General features: G+C 44.4%; 1 protein-coding gene across 4 annotated transcripts in view; it reads left to right on the top strand.

Annotated features, from left to right (window-relative positions):
* Window positions 1-7,569, top strand: part of RAB22A (RAB22A, member RAS oncogene family) — a 52,850-nt gene extending 45,281 nt beyond the window's left edge. Inside the window, exons 7-8 of one of the 4 annotated variants that reach the window (XR_004345754.1) lie at window positions 473-4,319; window positions 6,441-7,569. Coding sequence is in view for 3 of the 4 variants with exons in the window: in XM_032604995.1 (XP_032460886.1) it covers window positions 473-570 (98 nt within the window). In the remaining variant the exon portion in view is untranslated. Of the gene's footprint in view, window positions 1-472 lie in introns of all 4 variants that reach the window. The other 3 variants (XM_032604995.1, XM_032604994.1, XM_032604996.1) reach the window with 3 other exon arrangements.
* The last annotated feature ends 14,101 nt before the right edge of the window (window positions 7,570-21,670 follow it).

Here is a 21,670-nt window from a genome sequence, read left to right as displayed (position 1 = left end):
ATGTCTGCACACACCTGTCTCTGGAAGGTGGCCTCTGCCACGAGACAGAGGGACAGGCACATTCTGATGCAGTTTTTTTAACATGTAATTTTTTTAGTTAAAAAAAAATTGTACTAAACGCCATGTGATACCCTTCTTCGGACCCTGGAACAGAAACAGGACATTAGTGGGAAAACTGATGGCATCTGACAAAAGTCTGGGGTTGTGATGTTCCAGTGTCGAGTTCTTCATTTTGCCAAATCCCATGGTAATACTATAAGATACCAAAATCAGGGGAAACTGGGTGAGGGGGATACAGCAGTGCTCTGTGTTATCTTTGCAGCTTTTCTGTAAATCTAAAAGTCTTCCAGAATTAGAAGTTTTTTCAACTTTTTAAATTTTAATGAAACCTGTCAAATTGCATCTGCAAAATGGAATGAACAGATTGAGAATGTGAAAGCTCATTCCCTTCCCTCCTGTCCTCTTGGTTCAGGTCGAAGAATTCCATCCACTGACGCCAACCCGCCTTCCGGTGGAAAGGGCTTCAAACTCCGAAGACAGCCTTCGGAGCCAAAACGGAGCTGCTGCTGACTGAGCCTCGGCCTCCAGGCTCAACGGTGAAGTAGGTGGTCCTGAAAGTTAGCGGGAGGGCTGGAGCCCTGTCGCCAGGGGTCGCCTCGCCGGTCTTGTATCTTCTTCGGGCAACAAGGATTCACAGGAATTGACCGGTTCTGTTTCCTCTTTGGAGACTGCAGCAATAATATTTCAGTCTGTGGACTTCTCTTCTGTAAAGAATCTCTGGTGTACAAAGGGACTTCATCATAGGCTTTTGACCTTGCTGAGAAGGAGTGTATGATCGTATGGATGGTAGGACTAAATTGTTGAGTAGTTTTGTAATCAAGAGTTTATGTAACATTTGTAAAGGGAAAATTAGCACTTCTGTGGTTCTTAAGGGAAGAAAAAGACCTTGTGGAGATTATCATTTCCTTGGTTTCCCATTGGTACCCATGATACCATTTCCTTGGTGGCATTTAGAACGTGGTCAGTTATCATGAATGGAAGGATGGCAGTTCTTATTATTTGAAGCTGAAATGGGTTATTTATAAGGGCTGATGGAGATGGTTTCACCCCTGCCGGCTCTAAAGCACTTTGCATTGGGTACATCAGCCCAGGACATGCACAGTGAACTCACAGCAGCAGCTGCATGCCTCACCCTGGGTTTGCATGTGCCGCCAGGCACATTTTTGGCACCTCTGTAAGGAAGCTGTCGCGATCAGGGTGGTGGTGGTAGAGAAGCTGCCTGGAATAAACTGAACTGCAGGTGATTAAACTGACTAGCCGTGGTTTACAAAGAGAAGAGAGGGAAAGTAAAGAAGGTGGTGTAAATGCTGTCAATTTTTTATTTAACCGAGATATTTTGGTGGGGGAGGCAATGACCTGTTGCTTAGCATATGTAAAGTTGTAGTCTATATTTACGAGACCATTGCTTACAGATTATAAATTATGTAAATACATTAACAAATTCTGTGTTTCATTCAACACTCCATCTACTCTCGCACTGTGCCCGCCCACTTCGCAGCCTGTCCACAGGAGGCTCCTTGAAGCACGTTGACATGGTGCAAAAGCTTAGAGCCTGGCTTGTGATAGGTCAGGGTTTCTCTGCCTTCCCTTCCCGCCACCCCCGCCCCTCCAGTCCCACCTGGAAATCATTGTGAAGACTATGCCACTTGGACAAGCCTGACTAGCCCTTCCCCGACTAGCTTCGGGGCAAAAGGTTAAGGCCCCGAGCTCTCCACATTTACCTACCTGGTCTTGGGGGTAAGTTTTCTTTTAGCTTTTACAGCGGCCTCAGGCCAACTGTTTTGAGAGAGTTTTCCTTGTTAACAATTTTAGCCTGTCTTTCCGTTTCCCTTGTTTTCCTCTGCCTCTGTTAGTGGTTAAAGCTCTTTTCCTTCAGGGAGCCTACTGAGGTTTTTAATGTAATCTAAAAATAAAGCACTGAAGTGAAGTTGGTGAAAATTTGTTCCTGGTCTAATTTGGCACCCTTCCAACCTGAGTATTGTAAGGGAAGGAAATGTACGAGATTAAATAGGAAATGAAACAGTTTGAATTTCAAACTAAATTGTGCTTTCAGAGCTATCCTTAAACTGAACAGTTGAAACTTTTAAAACTAATGGTTATTTCTTTGTGCCCCCCACTTGATACGGTTAGATTGTAATGGGAAAATTATAACTCAGATTAAGTAGAAAACGATTCCCTTTCCCCTGGTGTATGTGTTAAGCATTTGGAATTGCTTATTCTCTTATCGAAATCATATAGAAGGAACGTTGGTAGTGAAAATTCTAATGTTTTGTTTAAAATAGGTGTGGACTCTGTGCCCCTGCAGCATCTAGCTTCCTTCCCAACGTGAAATTAGCAAGCTTTCAGAGAGAAGGCCTGACTCCAAGAGCTGGGCTCTTTACACCTGAAGGTGGTTTGGCTTTGTTTCATATACTTCCAAATGGATGGGGCCATCAGGCCACTGCCCTGGTTTGTCCCTAACATTCCCACTGCTGGGCCTCTATCTCCATGACAACAATATAAAAGAAAGGTTGCTGGATTCACGGAGAGGCGACGCGTGTGTGGCCCTTTCCCTCTTTTTTCACCAAAAGATGACACGAATCTGTGACCTTCACATGTTTTCAACCAAAGCTGTCAGTCAGCGTGGATGATTTCATGATGTCTGGGTGCACAGGGAAAGGCGAAGTGCCTCGGTGCCTCTCTCATTGGTGAGGCCTCCGAATGCCTCTCATCCTGTTGTGTCTTCTACTGCACGGAGCCCAGGGCGGTCCGTCCTTCAGCCCTCCTCAGCCGCTTTCTCATCCTGGTTCCTCGTTCTCCGTCCCATGTGCTCCTCATGCGTTTCAGGGCCTCTCTCGCTCTCATTTTCCTCAGTCCGTCTCAGAAGTTGCCATGGCTGTTTCTCATGTGGTGTCTTTTTAATGCTTAACAATAACAGCTACACATTGCTTTCTCAGAATTCAGAATTCATACTCGATGAAAACAGGGGGGAAATGTTTTCAGTTATCTTATTTGCTTCTCAAATGCAAAGATGAATATTAAAGTAAGAAACTGTTTTATTTTGAGCCCACTTTGGATTATTCACCTGACTAAAGAGTGATCTGGTACACGTTTTATATATTCTTTATTCTTATTTCTTATTATGAGAAAATGCTAGATTGTAAAAGAATTGAGACATAGCCCATCCATAAAACTCTTCTTTTGGTTCTCTTATGACGCAGGGCCATCTTTAAAAACTTTGGGGACTGAAAAGAGAAAGAGCATTAATTAGCTGCAAGTGTATATTGAGTCCTCTCAGAGAAATGGAAATCAGCTCTTTGCAGGTGTCCAATCTTAGTAACCATTGGTCTTAAGAACTCTCCTTTCACACAAGTGTTTTTCTGATTCTGTGATAACTCATTAACTGTCATTTGGTGATTAAAAGAACATAAAGTATGAGTATGATTAAGTGTCCTTCATTTTAAACTCTCTTTAAGAAGTGATTAGGGAGAAGTGCCTATCACAGGCCTTTCTGGTTCCAAATGAAACCTCCATCACCTGCTTTTCAACCACAGGCCACGTTCTACACATAGCAAAAGAAAGGTTTGATTCCTTTAGAATAACACACTTCCTGGTCGCCTGTGTGTGATTTTGTTTGAGGTGCCTGCCTCCCGTTGTACACAGGCTTCCTGGATTCCTCCCCACGTCTGAAAGGACTGACCCTCCTCTGTTGGAGGCCCAACCTCCTCTAAGTGGGCTGGTGTCCTTCTTGAGGTTATCGGGTTTTATTATTTCTAAATACATTAAAAGGGAAAGAAAACCACATTTAATTTCAGAACTTCTCTTTACGTTTTGTGTTTATTTCTTTTCTATTCTCAAGAAGGAAAATAGGTCTAGGAGACCTTATAAATTAAACTCTGGGAGAGAGAATAATGAAAATATCTTCAGACGACTATTCCATGGCTTTCCTGGAGGCATCACACCAGCGTATCTGTACTGTTATGGCGTTGTGTTAAAATGGGCAGATTTAATTCAGTCTACACTGCACTCACTGGCATGTCAGCCTCAGAGCTTGAAAAGGCATTTGTTCACTGTTACGTGCATCCTTTTACAGGCTGAGAGTAAGTTGCAAAAGAGGTTGTATAAATTCTTACAAGCATTTTTTCACTTGTTTTTTTCAGAACACGCTGAGAAGGTGATTCATGGCCCCTTAGTGTGTAAGAAAATACACGCACAGTGTGATATGTATATGACAGACGAGCCCCCTACACATTCGGATGTCTTTGCAAGAACCTATATAAGTAATGAGAAAATCCTTTCCTTCTGGGGAAAAGTTATTAGAATCCCCTTAACTCTGATCTATACTAGGTACCTGCTGTAGAACATCTGGGGGAGAAGTGACAGCCCACAGACTCAGGCTGGCTCCTCTCTCCCAACTCATTCGGCTGCAAGTGTTCCTCCTGTCTCTGTAATGAAAGTTAAACAACAGTGATAAGCTAGAGAGTGGAAACCTGTAAAAATTCTTCATTATTTAAATTTGTTTTAAAGGGACTATAGCAGCATGACTTGTTTGACTACAAGAGATCGTCTACCTCTTAACAGTTAATATTTTTTAAAAGAAGAAGCTAAATGTACCTTCAAGGGTCAGGCTGTGACTATATATATACCTGCCCTCAGTTAGCTTGGTCCATCAAAAATTTTTAAATGATTCAAGGTAATGTTTAGATGTGTTTTAACTCCTGTGGTACCATGATGCAAACAAACAAACAAAAAAAAAAACAGTCCAAGCAACAGATTTATCCAGGAGATAAACATGATACTGTACAGTTTTAGCAAAGGGAGGTGGAGGTGGAATTTAGCCTTGGACTGAAAGAAGTGACCTCTGCCCATTTCTCTTGCTTGTCTTGACTTCCAGTAATAGAAATCCAGGCAATGTGGTTATCCGGTTTTCATGAAATATTAATGGAATTCTGGGGCATTTGTCCTGTTTTATGTGCAAATGAAAGTCTTAAAAAAAAAAATTAGGAGGGTATTACATTTTTCAGGAGCCTCCACTTTTTCAGTCCAAGAGAATGATAAGTGAGCCACCTGTTATTGATGAAGTTTCATTAGGCAGAATGAAGAAAGAGAATAAATAGAACCAAGAATCTCCATCTTTCTCAGTTTGTCCTTCAGGATTCTCCTAGCATGTAAGGAAAATGATTTACTTCCCAAATCTAGAAGGACTTCCAGTGGCATAGATCAACTTTGATTTTTGGTCTGTACCATCAGAAATAACTAATATCTGTGTTCTTTCCTCTTAGAGTATAATCAGTTCCAGATAGGCTAGAATTGTTTGTGGCTTTCAAACAAAAGATTCAGAAGTTTAATAAAAAGAAAAATCTGAAATCTTCCATCTTTTCCTTTCATTATCTTGAACATTTTAGACAGATAGTAAGATTAGGATGTGTCATCAGTAGATACTAGAATTAAAACCATGGAGTCTTAAAAAATTAAACAGAAATTTTAAAAAACTCATGGCCAGTTCATTTTCAGATCGGTGTGCATGGTCCTGGCGGCCGGTGCCTCATCAAAATGCTTCATAATTGAAACAAACAAACTTCTGGGTAGCTTTCCATGAACAGGAATTCACGTGCCAGGAATTCAGCCAGTTAATGGGAAATCCTCAGATAGGAATGATTTTTTGAAAGAGCCTTCTATACTTGGCAGTTTTAAACTGTAGACCTTAATCATCTCCTTTGCAATCCTGCAAAAGAAACAGAATGCTCCGGTTTTGATGCAACTTCTTGATTCAGGAACTTTTTCGTGTTTCCAGAAGCAAATTGTTTAAAGCGGTGCTTCAGAGGAAATCATCTTTAAAACAGCATTTCACACACAGGGCTGACAATCTTTACTCAGAATTGCAGTTATCCAAGAGACTCCCCGTCTTATGTCACGGAGAAAAGCCGAGCACCCCTTCTTCGCCTGGGCAAGCCCAGCACCCAGTGAGCACCAGCTAGAGTGGGACAGGCCCGGGGGCGAGGTGGAGCACGCCCCCTCCCACTTCAGGAATCGTCAGCACCCAGCAGCCTGTGACATCAATTGGAGCTTAACCCTTAATTCATCGTTATTAATTTTTTCATGAAATTTATACTTGAATCATCAGTTTCACCCACTGGAAACTGTTGAAAGTGGGGCTTAAACTTGTGTACCTCCGCTGACTCTGCCTATGCGGTTATTACCTAGTTTAGGAAACTTTCTTAATGTGGGTCATGCACGTGCTGTCCAAGCGACTGGTCGATTCAGTGTGGGGACAGTTAGCAGCAGCTGGCTAGTCAGAGCGACCGATGGGTGGCTGTTCTTTAAACCATTTGTTGTATTGTGTAGACGGAGCTTTATTGCCCTGGAAAAGATTTTTTTTTTTTTTTTTTACTCTCATCCAGCCTCTCAGTCTTTCCATCATCTCACTTTATGCGTCACTCATGATTGTCAATCATGCCTCTGACCTTCTTAAGAACGGACGTCTTGCCTTCTCTGCGATCGAAGCCGACTTCTTGGCCTTGTGTCTCTTCTTCTCATTTTGCTGCAGGCTCTCCCTTAAAGACGCAGGGCTCCAGCCGCCTCCTCAGCTCGTGTGACATGCCTTCCCGCGCCGCCTTACCTGGTCGCAGCAGTGAAGTTTGCCCACCACATCCAACAGGGGAAGCAGTAGGCAACCTGTACTGTCAGATAACACAAAGGCTAATTTTAGGGGAAGAAGTCCAATATTTCCAGCGAGGAAAAGGGCAGTACTAGCTTACAGCGGCAACATGACTGCGGAACAAAATGTTTCTTACCGCGGGCGATGAGGCAGTTTAAGTGTCAGCACCTCGCTTAGTTTGTAGTAGAACATTTGTTAAAGTATGTAAAACCCCAAGTCTAAAGTCTTGGAGAGAAACGGCTGTGGAGATGAGCCTAGACATTAAAAAAAAAAAAAAAAAAAAAAAAAGCTAAGCCGTTGTACCAGCAATTCTTATTTCTCCTAAGAATGTCATGCCTTTTCAAGACCTGATGCAAGGAGTAAGATATTTGTGCCTTTCCATAATAGCGTCTATTATGAAAAAAATCAAGTTGCTTACAGTTTAGGCCGCCTTGTTGCACTACAAACAGCCCAGATTTGTAGCCGTGGCATCTCTGCATGACGCATCGCTTGACTCCCTGTGATGAAATATTGTAACGATGGCTTGCCAAGCTTATATGGATGTTTGAAGACTTTATTTTTGCAGTCTTAACCTTGGGCTGGACCTAAGTCTATATATAAACTGTATGATGTCTGTACTGTTTGTAGATGCTGATGAAAGAAAACTTGATCTTTTCATTTTTGTTGTAAGATTTTTCTTTTTACATTTAGGCTGGTAGTAGATAGTTTGCCATGGTGGTTGATTTGGCATACTTTTAAACTATATTGTTTTAGCTTGAATATTCTATGCTAAACTTTTATAGAGTATAACGTGCTAAGTCACTACAAAATTTGTTGTATTGTAAGGAGAGTGTAAACATTTTGTTAATAAAAATGCTATGTTTCCAGATATATGTATTTGCCTTTCAAGTGGTTTTTCTTTGTGATAGTCTTTTTTATTTTTATTTATTTATTTTTTTTTTTTTTGCGGTACCCGGGCCTCTCACTGTTGTGGTCTCTCCCGTTGCGGAGCACAGGCTCCAGACGCGCAGGCTCAGCGGCCACGGCTCACAGGCCCAGCCGCTCCGCGGCATGTGGGGCCTTCCCGGACCGGGGCATGAACCCGTGTCCCCTGCATCGGCAGGTGGACTCTCAACCACTGCGCCACCAGGGAAGCCCTGTGATAGTCTTCATCACACGTTTGTCTTAACCAAATCTCCCGGAGTCATTTTTAAATGATTTTTGAAAACTGGAATGCCAGAACTTTGATAGCTGTAGTGTCTGGTGAGCAGCACGGTATTTGTATCCATCAGTCCAGCTCCCAGCATCTCTCTCTTAGACAGCTCCTTCCTGTCCATGTCCTTGCAGAGCTCAGATGGGGAACGATGATGGAGGCAGGCCTGCAAAGCCTCCAGCGAGCGTTTGGAGGGAATGCTGCTTCCCAACCTCGTGAGCAAAAAGTTTCACACCATCTTCTGTTATCTGCTGGATTTCATCAGTGATGCCAGCATTTCCATTCAGTGTGGACTTCAGCCCTGGACGCCCTCAGTCCGTGCATTGCCCACAGAAGCACAGCTTCACACACTCGTTTTCTCTTTGATATCCCTCTACGAGAGAAGCACAGTTGTCTATATGCCATGGTCGTGTTGACAGGACAGATGTGTTCTAACGAGGGAACCAGAGAGAGCAGCGAAGCCAGGAGATGGACAGACTTGGGTTTGAGCTTCAGCGTAGCCCCTTTCTAGGCCGGGTGGCCTTAGACAGAGTTGTTAACCTCTCTGAGTTTCAGGGCCTTCATCTGTAAAATGGGAAGATAATAGAGCACCAACCACATATGGCTGTTCGGGGGAGATACCTACATACCTGGCATTCAGCACAACATTGACAAAGAGTAAGTGCTCGCGTATAATTTGTTTTTAAAGCCATCTCCCTGATAATCTTTATCTGTTTCAGTTAAAATAACTATTTGTCATTAGTTTGGTTTTTTGTTTGTTGCCATTTTTTTTTTTTGAAACGTAACATACAGAAAGTTCTATAAATCTCGTATACACCTCAATACATTTTCACAAAGGAGACGTACCCATGTAACTACCCCTCAGCTCAAACAGCAGGACATCATCACATCCCAGAAGCTCCACCTTGTGCCTCTCTGGAGGAGATTAATTTTGAACTTTACCATACATGCCATTTGGAACCATAGTGTATGTACTCCTGGGTCTGGCTTCTTTCATTCAACATGGGCTGTAGTATTCACATTCATTCTCACTGCTCTGTCGTATTCGACTGTGTGAATAAACTACTGTTTATCCATTCTGCATTGATAAGCGTTGGGTTGTCTCCAGATTTTTGCCATTACGAATGTACCACAACAAACATTCTTACACGTGTCTTTGGTGCCCGTATACAGATTTCTGCTGGACATATACCAGGGAGTGGAGTTACTGAGTCATGGGAGAGAGCTATATTTGTAGATTGGTTTATTCATTTTTGCTTCGGTAGGTGCAGTTTTCCTAACGTGGCATATCACTAGAACTCCCACCCACAGCGTATAAGAATTGCAGTTGTGCAGCATCCTTGCCAACACGTGATATATTCTTCTCCATTTTAGCCATTCTTGCAGGGTGTCGTGGTATCATACGGCGGAATTTGCATTTTCCTATTCAGTGTGTTTTTTAGTCCATATCCCCCAGTGTTACAGTACGTACACCCACAGCTAGAGCTGCGTGTGTGGGGAGATGGAGGAGGATGATGCGAGGTATGGCGGGGACCCCCAAACCCAGCGTCAACTCCCAGGTCCTTTATCTGGCTACTGGAGAAGATAGACCAGAAAAGGCCATAGATGAAGTTGAAAGGTGAACCAAAACGTGGCGGGGGGGGAATGTTTGCCGCATATATGATGGAGTGGATTACTATCTAAGTCTGCTAAGAGTGTCCAGAAAACAGAACCACCCTCAAAAAAGGAAATAAAAGGACCCATTACATGAAAAGACAACTCACAAGAAAGAAAATACACATAGCAAATTAACAGGTTAAAGAGGATAAACTACACTAATGCACGTCCAAACCAGTGAACTCCTCTTTGGCCTGTTGGTGAGAGGGAAGCACACCAAGCCCTCTGTGGGGGGGACCCCTCCCTTGGTCCCCATCTAAAGGCATCACCGCCTGAAGGTACTGTAGAAGGATTCACACAAAGAATAGTCTTTGCAGCCTTGCTTATAACTTCTGGAAAAGGAGCATAAAGGAAACAAAACTGTCACATACAAATTAGCATGGAAAGGTGTGCCCGATATATTGTTGAGTGAAAAAGAAGATCAGTTTGTGTGTAGAGTATGCGTCTATTTGTATAAAACAAATTATGCACATACACGCATTTATATGTGTGCATGCTTGCAAAATCTCCTCCCTGAGGAGAGAGGCTTGGTTACAGAGCTGTTAACTTTTTTTCACTTTCTGCTTTATCTGTACTTCTGTAGTTTTAAAACTTTTTTACTGCGTGTTAGGTGTGGATTTTTTATTAAAAAAAAAAAATCATGGGAACTTCCCTGGTGGTGCAGTGGTAAAGATTCCATGCTCCCAATGCAGGGGGCCAAGGAGCTAGATCCCACATGCATGCCACAACTAAGAGTTCGCATGCCACAACTAAGGAGCCCGCCTGCCGCAACTAAGACCCGACACAACCAAATAAATAAATAAATAAGTATTCTTTTTGAAAAGTCATGAACTCCTGCACCCTAATTCACTCTTCAGATTCTTCATGAAAACTGGCTCAATACGTACACTGAATTTGCATTGGTCTTATTTTTCCTTTTTAAAACACACAGGGACTTACCTGATGGCGCAGTGGTTAAGAATCCGCCTGCCAATGCAGGGGACACGGGTTCGAGCCCTGGTCCGGGAAGATCCACACATGCCGTGAAGCTACTAAGCCCGTGTGCCACAACTACTGAGCCTGCGCTCTAGAGTCTGCGAGCCACAACTACGGAGCCCATGTGCCGCAACTACTGAAGCCCGCGCGGCTGGAGCCCGTGCTCCACAACAAGAGAAGCCACGGCAATGAGAAGCCCATGCACCGCAACAAAGAGTAGCCCCCACTCGCTGCAACTAGACAAAGCCCGTGTGCAGCAACGAAGACCCAATGCAGTCAAAAATAAATAAATTAAAATAAATTGTAAAAAAATAAAATAAAACACACACACACACTCCTTCAATTTGGTTAGTAAAAAGCTTAGAGCCGGATTGGGGCAAGTGTTTAGAAGTTTACAGTCCACATTTATCCTGATATCTTTTCAAGCTGCCCTAAATCCACCTAGAAGAAAGGGTGGTGGGGAGAGTATAAATAAATATATGTTAAGAAAAAGAATATTAGACTGACTGTCACCTGTCAAAATAGTACCATTACAGAAGCCAGTCTCATTTATAGATGCCAAGAAAAAGAGAAGACTGTCAAAAGGGAAGAAACAAATTAGCACACACCCGAAACAAACAGGGATGTTTTAAATGCAGACACAAAACAACTGGGCTTTATTTTTCCACAAGCAACTGGCTTTTGCCTTACAGCGTATAAGAACTAAAGTATGGACCCAGGTTTCTAAGCAACCTTAATGTTTATTGCAGATTTTTTTTCCCCTTTAGAACTTAAGAACTAGATTTCCATTAAGATGGCATATTATAAAAATAAAATGCAAAGCCTTTAAAATTTTCCAGTTGTTTGGCTTATAATAACACTAGCCAAAAACATGATTCTCCACTGAAAATGTCAGTGTTGGTTGGGAAGTCAAGCATCGTCAGCCTTCTAGGATTTACCAAGAGTATTAAATTATCAGTTCTCTTTATACCCTTTCTGAGAGACTGCTGGAGATTGTAAGGGAGAAGAAAGGAAGAAAAGACTTCACAGCTAACACCTTGTCAAAATGAATCACTGTATTAGTAATGATTTTAATCAGACCTCTGGTCACTTAGATTTTTTATTTTCGGCGTAACCTTTCAGCACCTTGCAGGAAACAATGTAAGAACGCAGAGATCACCTTTTGAGATGTGTTCATAAAGCTGATTTATATAACCACAGGTATCACTGTTTAAAGGGGTGGGAAACAGGACAAGAGGGTCAGAATTCTCTTTATTAATACACAGTGTAGAATATTATCACCTTCGGGCCTCTGTTAAATAAAATATATGGAAAACATGATGGGAACGCTACCAAGGCTCCACTCCATTAGAGAAAGGTCACTTTTAAGAAGAAAATTGTAGGCTTGTGAATGTAAGTGTGAGGTTAAATGCACAGTATTAGGGCACAGAGGCCATACCCATGGTATACTATCATCAACATTAGAATTTCAATCGGCTGCTCCAGCGATGGGGTCAGGTCACATCTTCTTTGCTTATAAATGGAACACATCATAGTTTTTGAAAAAAGTGAAAAAAACAAGGAAAAAAACAGATGCTACAGCAATGACATAGGAGATCTTTACCACCAGGGTGATATGAGGTCTGAATCACCGGTTATGAATACACGGGGCCATCAAATCGTAAAAGATCCCACTAAGAATGTTTTGCTCGAATGTTTTAAATTTTATCTTTATGCTTTTTATGTCCAATGTGATAACCTCATGTTAGAGAAGTAGGATCTCCGTGGGTTTTCTTTCCCTGGTTTTAAATTACTTCTCCCCAAACGCATCTCCTTCTGAATGTAATAGGAGACGGGAACATGGTAGATAAGCGGCAGTTTTTATAAATGGGCTGTTAAGAACCTGGTGGTGCCGAAAGGACAGCCTCTTGTGGTACAAATATGGAGATGATTATTGTGTGAAACAAATCACCACCACCACCACCACCCCAAAAAAAAAAACCTCAGCCACCTCGAGTGGAAGACCAACCTGGAAAGGCTCCTTGGCATTAGCTGGATTAAAATGATGTACAGGCTTAAGGGATCCAGTAATCTTGAAGAGATCTGGTAAAATTACATTTACTTGGGCTCTTCTCTAAACTGAATGACTCCAGGCTCACTTTTCGAAGGGGGCTCTAAGGCCAACCAGAAGACATTTGGTATTTTGCCGGCTCAGTGACTACTTAAACTTTGGCTACCTCCTCTGCAAGTCAACGTGTGATTTTATTTGCTAAATGATAATGATGCCGACTTCATGGGGCTACTGTGAATAGCTAATGATGGCAAGCCGTCAAGCTCTATAAATCAATATTATTAATCGCACCAATAATAAACATACAAATTCCATTGTTAGCCCTAGCATCCTACAGCCTGTTACAAAACCACACACATTGAGTACCTGCTTTTCTTCACCAGGGTTCCTTTGGGGACTTCTTTCTTGTTTCTGTATTACAAGCTAAAAAATATAAGAGTTTGTCTTTGTTTTTCATAATGCTGTAGTTTGAATAAAAATACACCCACACATGCCTGAGAGTACAAACACAGAATGAAGCAAAGGCAATGACTTAAATTGCAAAGTACCATGAGAAAAAGACAAAAGATGTCTTGCAGCCGCAGCAGCAGAATAGCACAGGATGAGAAGGGTTTGCACCGGAGAACTCTGAGGCTTGGGGTGGGGCGGTAGGGGATGGACAAGAAGAGCTGAAGGGGCAGAGTGCCTGTGCCCAGCCGTGGCGAGACAAATGCCACCCCTTCCCCTCCCAGGTACCAGCTTTCAGAGGCTGATCCATCATCATTTATCACTTGTATCGTCAAATGTTAAAACACTCCTGCCACCGCAAAGACCTACGTCTCAGACACGGAGAAATAAATAGATGAAAGATCACGACAGGGTTTTACGACCCCTGTCACACACCATGCGTTATCACAACAAAAATACGTTAGGACCTCACGAGGGAATTAATCTTCTGAGAGATAAAGCTGGTTCTTTGTGATACCTTTCCCGTGGGAGGAAATAACTGCAGGTATCTACTACATGCCCCTTTTTCTAATTGCTACGAATGAAGAATCGTTTGCTTTTATTGAACAAAAGGTGGGGGGATGGGGGATGCCTTCACCAAGTTACAAACTGATGATGAAGGGCCAGTTTTTAATGCCCTGTTTCCTGGGTGTGCCGTATTTGGGGTGAGAGGGATTTACCTATGCGATGAACTCATTTCCTTCACAATGTGCCAAAAAACTCACCCTGCAATAAGTAAAATCTCCAGGAACAGAACAGCTCCCAAGCCCACACAGCATACAAGCCTCCCAGACACAACACAAGAGACCGGGAGAGCTGTCTGCAATGCCACCCTCGTGGTCATAGCTAATATTTTTTTGAGGAATTACTATGTGCCAGGCACAGGGCACTAAGAACTTTACTTGCATTCATTCATTGCATCCTCCCCAAACCTTAGAGAGGGAAACTTTGATTATTCCCCACGTTACAGATGAGGCGTGGGCAGGGAATGAAAAGCAGCTCCTGGCAGCCGGGAGCTGGCCTGGCACTCACAGCTGGTCCTGATGTCCTCTCTCCTGTTGAACGGAATTCCACAGGGCCCCAGCATCCCACAGGGCCACTCCGTGACCAGGGTGGGTCGAGACAATAGCAAGACCCCTCCGTCATCCTTCTGAGCCCAGACAAAACAAGGACGTTGTCCAAACCCCCCAAACTGACCTCTCCCAGCTAATCTGAGTGATGGGGTAGGCTACTGCTTTACCAGTTGGTTACAGCTGTAAGCTGCCTCTGGTCTGCCCTCCCTTGCATCTAATCCAGAGTGAAACACTCCCTCAACTCGCTCCCTCCGGGTATTCTGAGCTACCTCCTCTGCACTGCGGTGAGCAATGACGCCCCCTCAGTCCGCTGCAGCTGTGTCCCGGGGCATTGCCCACAGCTTAGGAGGAACCTGCCGGGGGCAGGGGGGGTCACACACCTAGTACATCTCAGAGCTGCTAAACTGGTCTGTGGCCCAGGCAGCAGCCTCCACCACCCAGATGGGTCAGCAAGGCCTTTCCCAGCGTGAGATGATGGGGTCTGCTGCAGCTGTCTGGATTTCCTGAGAACGCTGCATTTGCTTTACACAGTGTGATCACTTGTTTTTGTTTCCCCGCGCCCAGACAGAAATGCAAAGTTGTGACAGTCACTTGCAAATCTGTGGCCCTAAGCATTCCTGGGAGCAGGACACAGGAACATGGAAGTGGAGAAAGCAAACCTTGAAACACGTCCACCGCAACACCTGTCCCTCCCTCCCTCACACCAGTGCTCTCTCCTGCCAACCCCTCCCTCCCTCCAACCCTGGGCCCTCCCGGGCCCTGCTGGGCGGGCTCTGCCACCGAGTTCTGGGGGGTCGTGTCGCAGGGGACTCCTCCTCTTCTGAGCCTGGTGTCTGGGGCTGCAGCAAGACGTCTATTCTCACAGGGCCCTGGGGGTGGCCAGTGGGTCAGAAAGACAGCGGACATGGGGGGACTCGAAGCTGCATTCGCAGAGCAAGGAGAGTTTTTAATCAAATCAGTAAAAGCTGCCGTTTTCTATTGATGGCTTCCTTCACTGGTGGCTTTTTTTTTTTTTTTTTTTTAATGTACTAATGTCATCTATTTGGGGTGGCCTGGGAAAGAGGCCCATAGAGATGACCTGGAGGGTCCAACACCTCCAGCCCCCTGCCACCCCGTGGCGGGGCCACTGGAGGCTCTGTCTTGCTTGGCTTTGTCTCTGGCTGGGCCTGGACGAGGGGTCTGCGTGTCTTTTGTCCCTCGGTCCCCACGCTTGGGTGGTGTGCCCCCCTCCGTGAGGGAAGGCCGCTCACACGGTGGAAAATCACTCGGGCTTGGGGAAAAACGAGGTTTGCAAATTACACACACACACACACACACACACACACACACACACACAAAGTTGCAAACGCACAAATGGAGGTGTCCCCTGTCCCCTGAACACCCCCCGACAAGCTGGAAATGATCTATGGGGCCGCTATCAGCTCTCCCCACAAGGAGAGCAGGCTTACCCTGTCTCATCAAACACGCATCACGTAGCGCCTCTCCTCACACCGCCGGGGGGTGGGGGGGGTGGGGGGACAGGGAGGTAAATATGCCTTCCTAACCCCTAAGGAGCTTGGAATCTAATTATCTTCTAGAGATCCTTTGGGGATCTGCTTAATAAATCAATACCAATGATTTGTAATTAGAATATCAATTATTTGTATGCACATGTGGCCTTCTGGGTGCTTGGGGATGAGGCCTGAGGATGGAAAAGACTCTCTCCCCACCCCACCTTCAGATTCTTAATTACATTATTTCGTTCATTCATCAGCTGTACTGAGCGCAGAGACGGGGACCACAAATCCATCCCCCCGCAGGTCGCTCGCAGTCAGGAACGACGAACTAAGGGAGCTCCGGGCAGCAGGGAGAGCTTGCTCCTGGGCGGGGAAGGGAGAAAGCATCCGTCTCCTTCCCCTGAGCAGGGAGCCCTTCCCGAGCCCTCCTGCCTGAGCCTGGAGGGCCCCCCTCTTTGGACAAGGGTTAGGCCTCCTCGGGCCACACGAGTGCACCCCTGTTTGCAAAGAAGTGGGGTGGCTCTGAGTCCATGACCCTCCACCTCCAACTGGGCCGGTTTGGAGCTGCTGGGTCCACGTGGGTTTTAACACAGCGTATGTGTGAGTTGGTCCTGAAATTTCAATACCTGGTGACCCTGGATCTTCTTCCCTCCCTCCCTCCCTCCTCTACTGATTGCTGTGCTTGGAGGCTTCGCTAGGAGCTCACATCCAGCGGGATCCTTATGAAGCTTGTGTCCTAGTGGGGAGAGGGGCCGCATATAAACAGATCAGTAATTCCACGTTGACAAGTGCCGGGAAGGAACAGCCTGGCTTAGAAGCTGGCGTCAGGGAAGCCTCACAGAGCAGGCTTCTCAGGTGGGTGTCCCGTCCAGCTCACACCCACCCGCCTTTGGACCTCCAGCGCCCACCACTCCCCCTCCCGAGGTTCGTTTTCGCCTGCGTGCATGTGTCTCCACATGTGGCCGGGACCTAGCCCGGTGCTCCGTGCGCAGCAGGCCGTCAGGAAGTGGTCGAATGACGGTGACAGTGTCAGGTGGCCCTGGGAAGGCCCCCGCAGGAGAGGGAACAGCCAGCGGGAAGGGCCTCGGGCAGGGCCACGGGATTCTGTGGTCGTCCCCCAGTCCCCCACCGTGGCCTCCACTTCTGAGAAACGCACCCCACCCTCACCCCTGTGGTCCCTTTCATCCACGTCCGTGTCCTCCAGGTCCAGTTTCTCACTCCTCTTGGGAGAGTGTTTAAACCTCCCTGTGCCTTGGTTCCCTCAGCTTCAAACTGGAGAAAGTGATGTTATCACTCATCCTTTTGAGAATGTAGGAGAAACCCGTGCCTCTCAGGATGGTGCCAGTCATGTGGCACTTGGTCCTCGGAGGCTACAGTTGATGGTGACATCACTCCATCCCCCAGTCAGCTTCCAGAGCATCTCTGTGAAAAATGAACTGGCTAAATGCAGTGTGGTATCCTGGACTGGATCCGGTAAAACGACATTTGTGGAAACACTGGTGACGTCCAAAAACAGTCTGGAGTTTACAATGATAAATGTTCCAGTGTTGCCACCACAGTTGTGTAAAATGATGTAAAATGATAACATTGGGAAAACTGGGTAAGGAGTAGACAAATCTCTTTGTACTTTTGCAACTTCTCAGTAAGTCTAAAATTGTTGCAAAATTAAAAGTGTACTTAAAAACAATACATTTTACTTTTTGTTTTTGCTTTGAGCATTTTATTTATTTTTAAGGCTTTCTAACTATTGGAATGGTTTTATTTATGTATTTATTTTATTAAAGTATAGCTGTGCTATACAGTAGGTCCTTGTTGTTTTTCTATTTTACGTATAGTAGTGTGTATATGTTAATCCCAAACTCCTAAGTTATCCCTCCCCCTCTTCCCCTTTGGTAACCATAAGTTTGTTTTCTATGTCTGTGGGTCTCTTTCTGAAAAACAATGCATTTCATATGTATAACTGAATCACTTTGCTGTACACCTGAAATGTAAATCAACTATACTTCAATTAAAAATAAATAAGTAAAACAATACATTTAAAAAACAAAAATGAAAAAAAATTTAACAAAATGAAACAAACAAACAAAACAAAGAACCAATGCATTTGGTCATGTTACTCATCTGGATAGGACATCCTCTAGGATAGCCAAGGGTGACACCTAGACTCTATAGCACAACAGAAGGCCCATCACCCTGGCCCTTGCTGGTATGCTTCTCAGTGCTTTGGTCTCCTCGTCTGTAAAGTGGGGCTAGATCACCCTCTTGACATGGTGATGATTAAACAAGTTAATATAAACAAAGCACTTGGTGCAGTATCTGGCCCACACGTACACACTCAATACATGGGAAGTAGAGGTCCATGGGAGAAGAAGGTCGAAGATGCTATGTTGCTGGCTTTGAAGATGGAGGAAGGGGCAAGAAGCCAAGGTCTGTGGCCAACCTCCAGGAGCTGGAAAAGGCAAGGAGCCTGCAGATGGAGCGCAGATGGATTTTAGCCTCGTAGGACCCATTTCAAACTGCTGACCTCCAGAACTGTAAGATAATAAATGTGCGCTTTTTAAAAAATTATTATTTTTTAAATTAATTTATCTATCTATCTATCTATTTTGGCTGTGCCAGGTCTTCACTGTAGCATGTTTAGTTGCAGCATGTGGGATCTTTAGTTGTGGCATGCGGACTTCTTAGTTGCGGCACTCAGACTCTTAGTTGCGGCATGCATGTGGGATCTAGTTCCCCAACCAGGGATCGAACCCAGGCCCCCTGCATTGGAAGCGCAGAGTCTTACCCACTGGACAACCAGGGAAGTCCCGTGTGCTGTTTTAAGCCACACTTTTGTGGTCATTTGTTACAGCACTATAGGAAACAAATACATATGCTAACCTACTGCCTGACACAGAGCAGGAGCTAAATGAATTTGAGAAAGTTGTATTACTCCTTGCCTTTCCCCAGATAGGCCCTGGCAGGCCGTGTACCCCAGGGCCTTTGCATTTGCTATTCCTCTACTTGGAGAACTCTTCCTTCTCTTTTCTGTCTGGCAAGATCTTTCCTACTGTTTTCCCAAGATTATTCTCTAATACCCTATGAGCTTTTAAGTTTTCTCCCAGTCCCCAGAGTAAAGTTCATTGTCTCTTGGTATCTTTCTTCTTGACTCCCCTCACTAGACAGTAAGGTCCTTTGTAGCCAAGGTTAAATCTATCCACTGCAGGATGCTGATGCAGTGGATCCTGGGAAATGCTGCTTGGATGAGTGAATGAATGAAAGAGAGAACGAGTGAGTGACTGATTGAGGCCAGGAAGGATGGGTGGGATTTGGACAGCCAGGGGTGGCGGCATTTCCGAAGCAGGAAAGGGGGTGAGACACCAGTTCGACAAAGCCACCCATTTCTTCAATGTGCTTCAACCTTATGCTTTCTGGTTATCAAAGAATTTGAGGGTCAGAGAGCAACCGTAACTAATTGCACTATAGAGAATGCCAATTTAGGTGTTTGAAAATCCAATAATAATATTTTAAATAAACTTTTAAATTTAAAATAGATTTGGAGTTACAAAAAATTTGCAAAGCCCGGGGGGAGGGATAAAATAGGGATTTGGGATTAACATACACACACTACTGTATGTAAAATAGATAACCAACAAGGACCTACTGCAGAGCACAGGGAACTCTACTCAATATCTTAAAATAACCTATAAGGGAAAAGAATCTAAAAAAGAATATGTATATGTATAACTGAATCACTTTGCCATATACCTGAAAGTAACACAACATTGTAAATCAACTATATTTCAATAAAAATTCTTTTTAAAAGAAAAGTTGCAAAGATAGTAAAGAGAGTGTCTATGTGCCCAGCACCCAGTCTCCTCTATCTCTAACGTCTTCCATGTGATACGTTTGTCACAACTAATGAACCACTATTCATGTGATGACCATGTTACTGTTAACTGAAGTCCATATTTTATACAGATTTCCTTGGTTTTCCCTGATGCCCCTTTTCTGTTCCAAGACCCCACCTAGGACACCACGTGACATTTAATCATCACATCTCCTGAGGCTTCTCTGGGCTGTGACAGTTTCTAAGACTTTCCTTGTTTTTGATGACCTTGACAGTTTCAGGAGTGTGCTCAGGTATTTTGTAGGACGTCCCTCAGTTTGGGTTTTTCCAATGTTTTCCTTGTGATTAGACCGGAACTGTGGGCTTCGGCGGAGGGGGGGGGAATACCACAGAGGTGAATTGCCCTTCTCATCACATCGTATCAACGGTCCATGCTCCCACCATGACTCATCATTGATCACCCAGCTAGGGTACCATTTGCCAGGTCTCTCTTCATAGAGTTACTATTTCCCTACTTTCCATCTTGTACTCTTTGGAAAGAAGTCACTAAACATAGCCATCACTCAGGGGGTGGGGGGTTATGCCCCACCTCTTTGAGGGAGAAAAAGCTAACATAAGTTATTTGGAATTCTTCTGTCTTTTCTACTCTATTTACTCAATAAATGATTCATATCAGTATGGACTCATGGGTATTTATTTTACTCTTCAGGTTATAATCCAATACTACGCTATTGATCGCTGTTGCTTAAACTGTTCCACTGGGAACTCTTTCACTGGCTCCTGTGTCCCTTTGACATACCACCTAGTTTTGTCTTTTGAGCACTTCCTTATTTCCAGGCACTCTAAGATGCTCCATTTCATATGTTCCATGCTCCCTTCTTAGAATCAGCCATTTTTCTGTGGCATCCTGGTTCCATTTATTGGGAATGATATTAGAAACTGAGATCTGAGAGCTGGATGCAATGAAAATATTTTAACATGATAAAATAGATAAACGACAAGGACCTACTGTATGGCACAGGTAAATATATATATGTGTGTGTATATATATATATTATATATGTATATTTATATATATATTATATATATAAAACTGAATCACTTTGCCATACACCAGAAACTAACACAACATTGTAAATCAACTATACTTCAACAAAAAGTTGTTTGTTTTGGAAAAACAAGATAAGAAAGTATTTTAACATGAAAACCCTCTTCATGAGACTCCTATTTCTGTCAGTATGGAGGAGGATTGGATATTCTGCGTGACCCTCCCAATCAAAACAACTCGTGTTCTAAGAGCATCGAGCAGCTGGAACCAGGGGTGCCCTGATGCCAAAAAAGAAAAGGAGAATGAAACCCTCGTTGAGAAGCCGAGTCCGGAGCTGGGTTCTGTCCTGGAAAACTGACGTTGTGAGCGTGATTTTCTCAGTCTTTTGGGTTTCATAGGATGAAAGACAAAGTTCAGGGCCCACCCCAGGTGGGAAGTCTAGCAGCGGCCTTCAATGTACAGTCAGCTGAAAAGACTGCCCCCAGCTCCAAAGGGAAGGGAAAAGGCCATTTCCTCCGAGACTCGTGAAAATAGGGCAACCTTCCAAAGGTTTGAGGTTACCCTGGCTGGTGCCCATCCCTGCCCCCTACCTGGCAGAAGACTGGATATTCCACAAACGGAGCAATGATGTTTCCTGCCCCATGTGCTCTACTAGGACCTTGCCACACCCCCATCTGGAAGTAGAGTCTCTGTCCCCTCCCTTTGAACCTGGACAGGCCTCTTGACTGCCTGGAAGGATAGAATGCAGTGCATAAGTGGCCCTGGGTGACTTCTGACACCAGTTTACAAAAGGTGACACAGCCTCTACCTGGCTCACCTGTTCTCTGTTTCTCTCTCCCTCTCTCAGTGTAACTGAGCAGGACCCTATGGGGCCTTCCCAGACCAGGACCTGACCCTCTGCTCCCTGCCATGCCCTCCACCTGCCTTTTGTCTGTAGAAAAACTTTAGAAAAAGAATAAATTTAATCAGAGAAGTGAGGAAATGCAGAAAGAAAGGAGAACAGTCAAGCAAGACAAAATAATAATGTTTAGCTGTTAAACAAAGTCAAGGACTTTGGTTCCTCCTCAAGGGCTAGAGATAATATTCTGAGCCACATCCCGTGAGCTGTTTTGTAGATTCTGAAAAACCCCCACCAGGTGGAAGAAGTTAACTGCGTGCTGCCCACAAG

This window comes from Phocoena sinus, chromosome 15 (genome assembly GCF_008692025.1).
Source record: "Phocoena sinus isolate mPhoSin1 chromosome 15, mPhoSin1.pri, whole genome shotgun sequence".
Classification (NCBI taxonomy): Eukaryota; Metazoa; Chordata; class Mammalia; order Artiodactyla; family Phocoenidae; genus Phocoena; species Phocoena sinus.
This window is presented reverse-complemented; position numbering and strand designations above follow the sequence as displayed.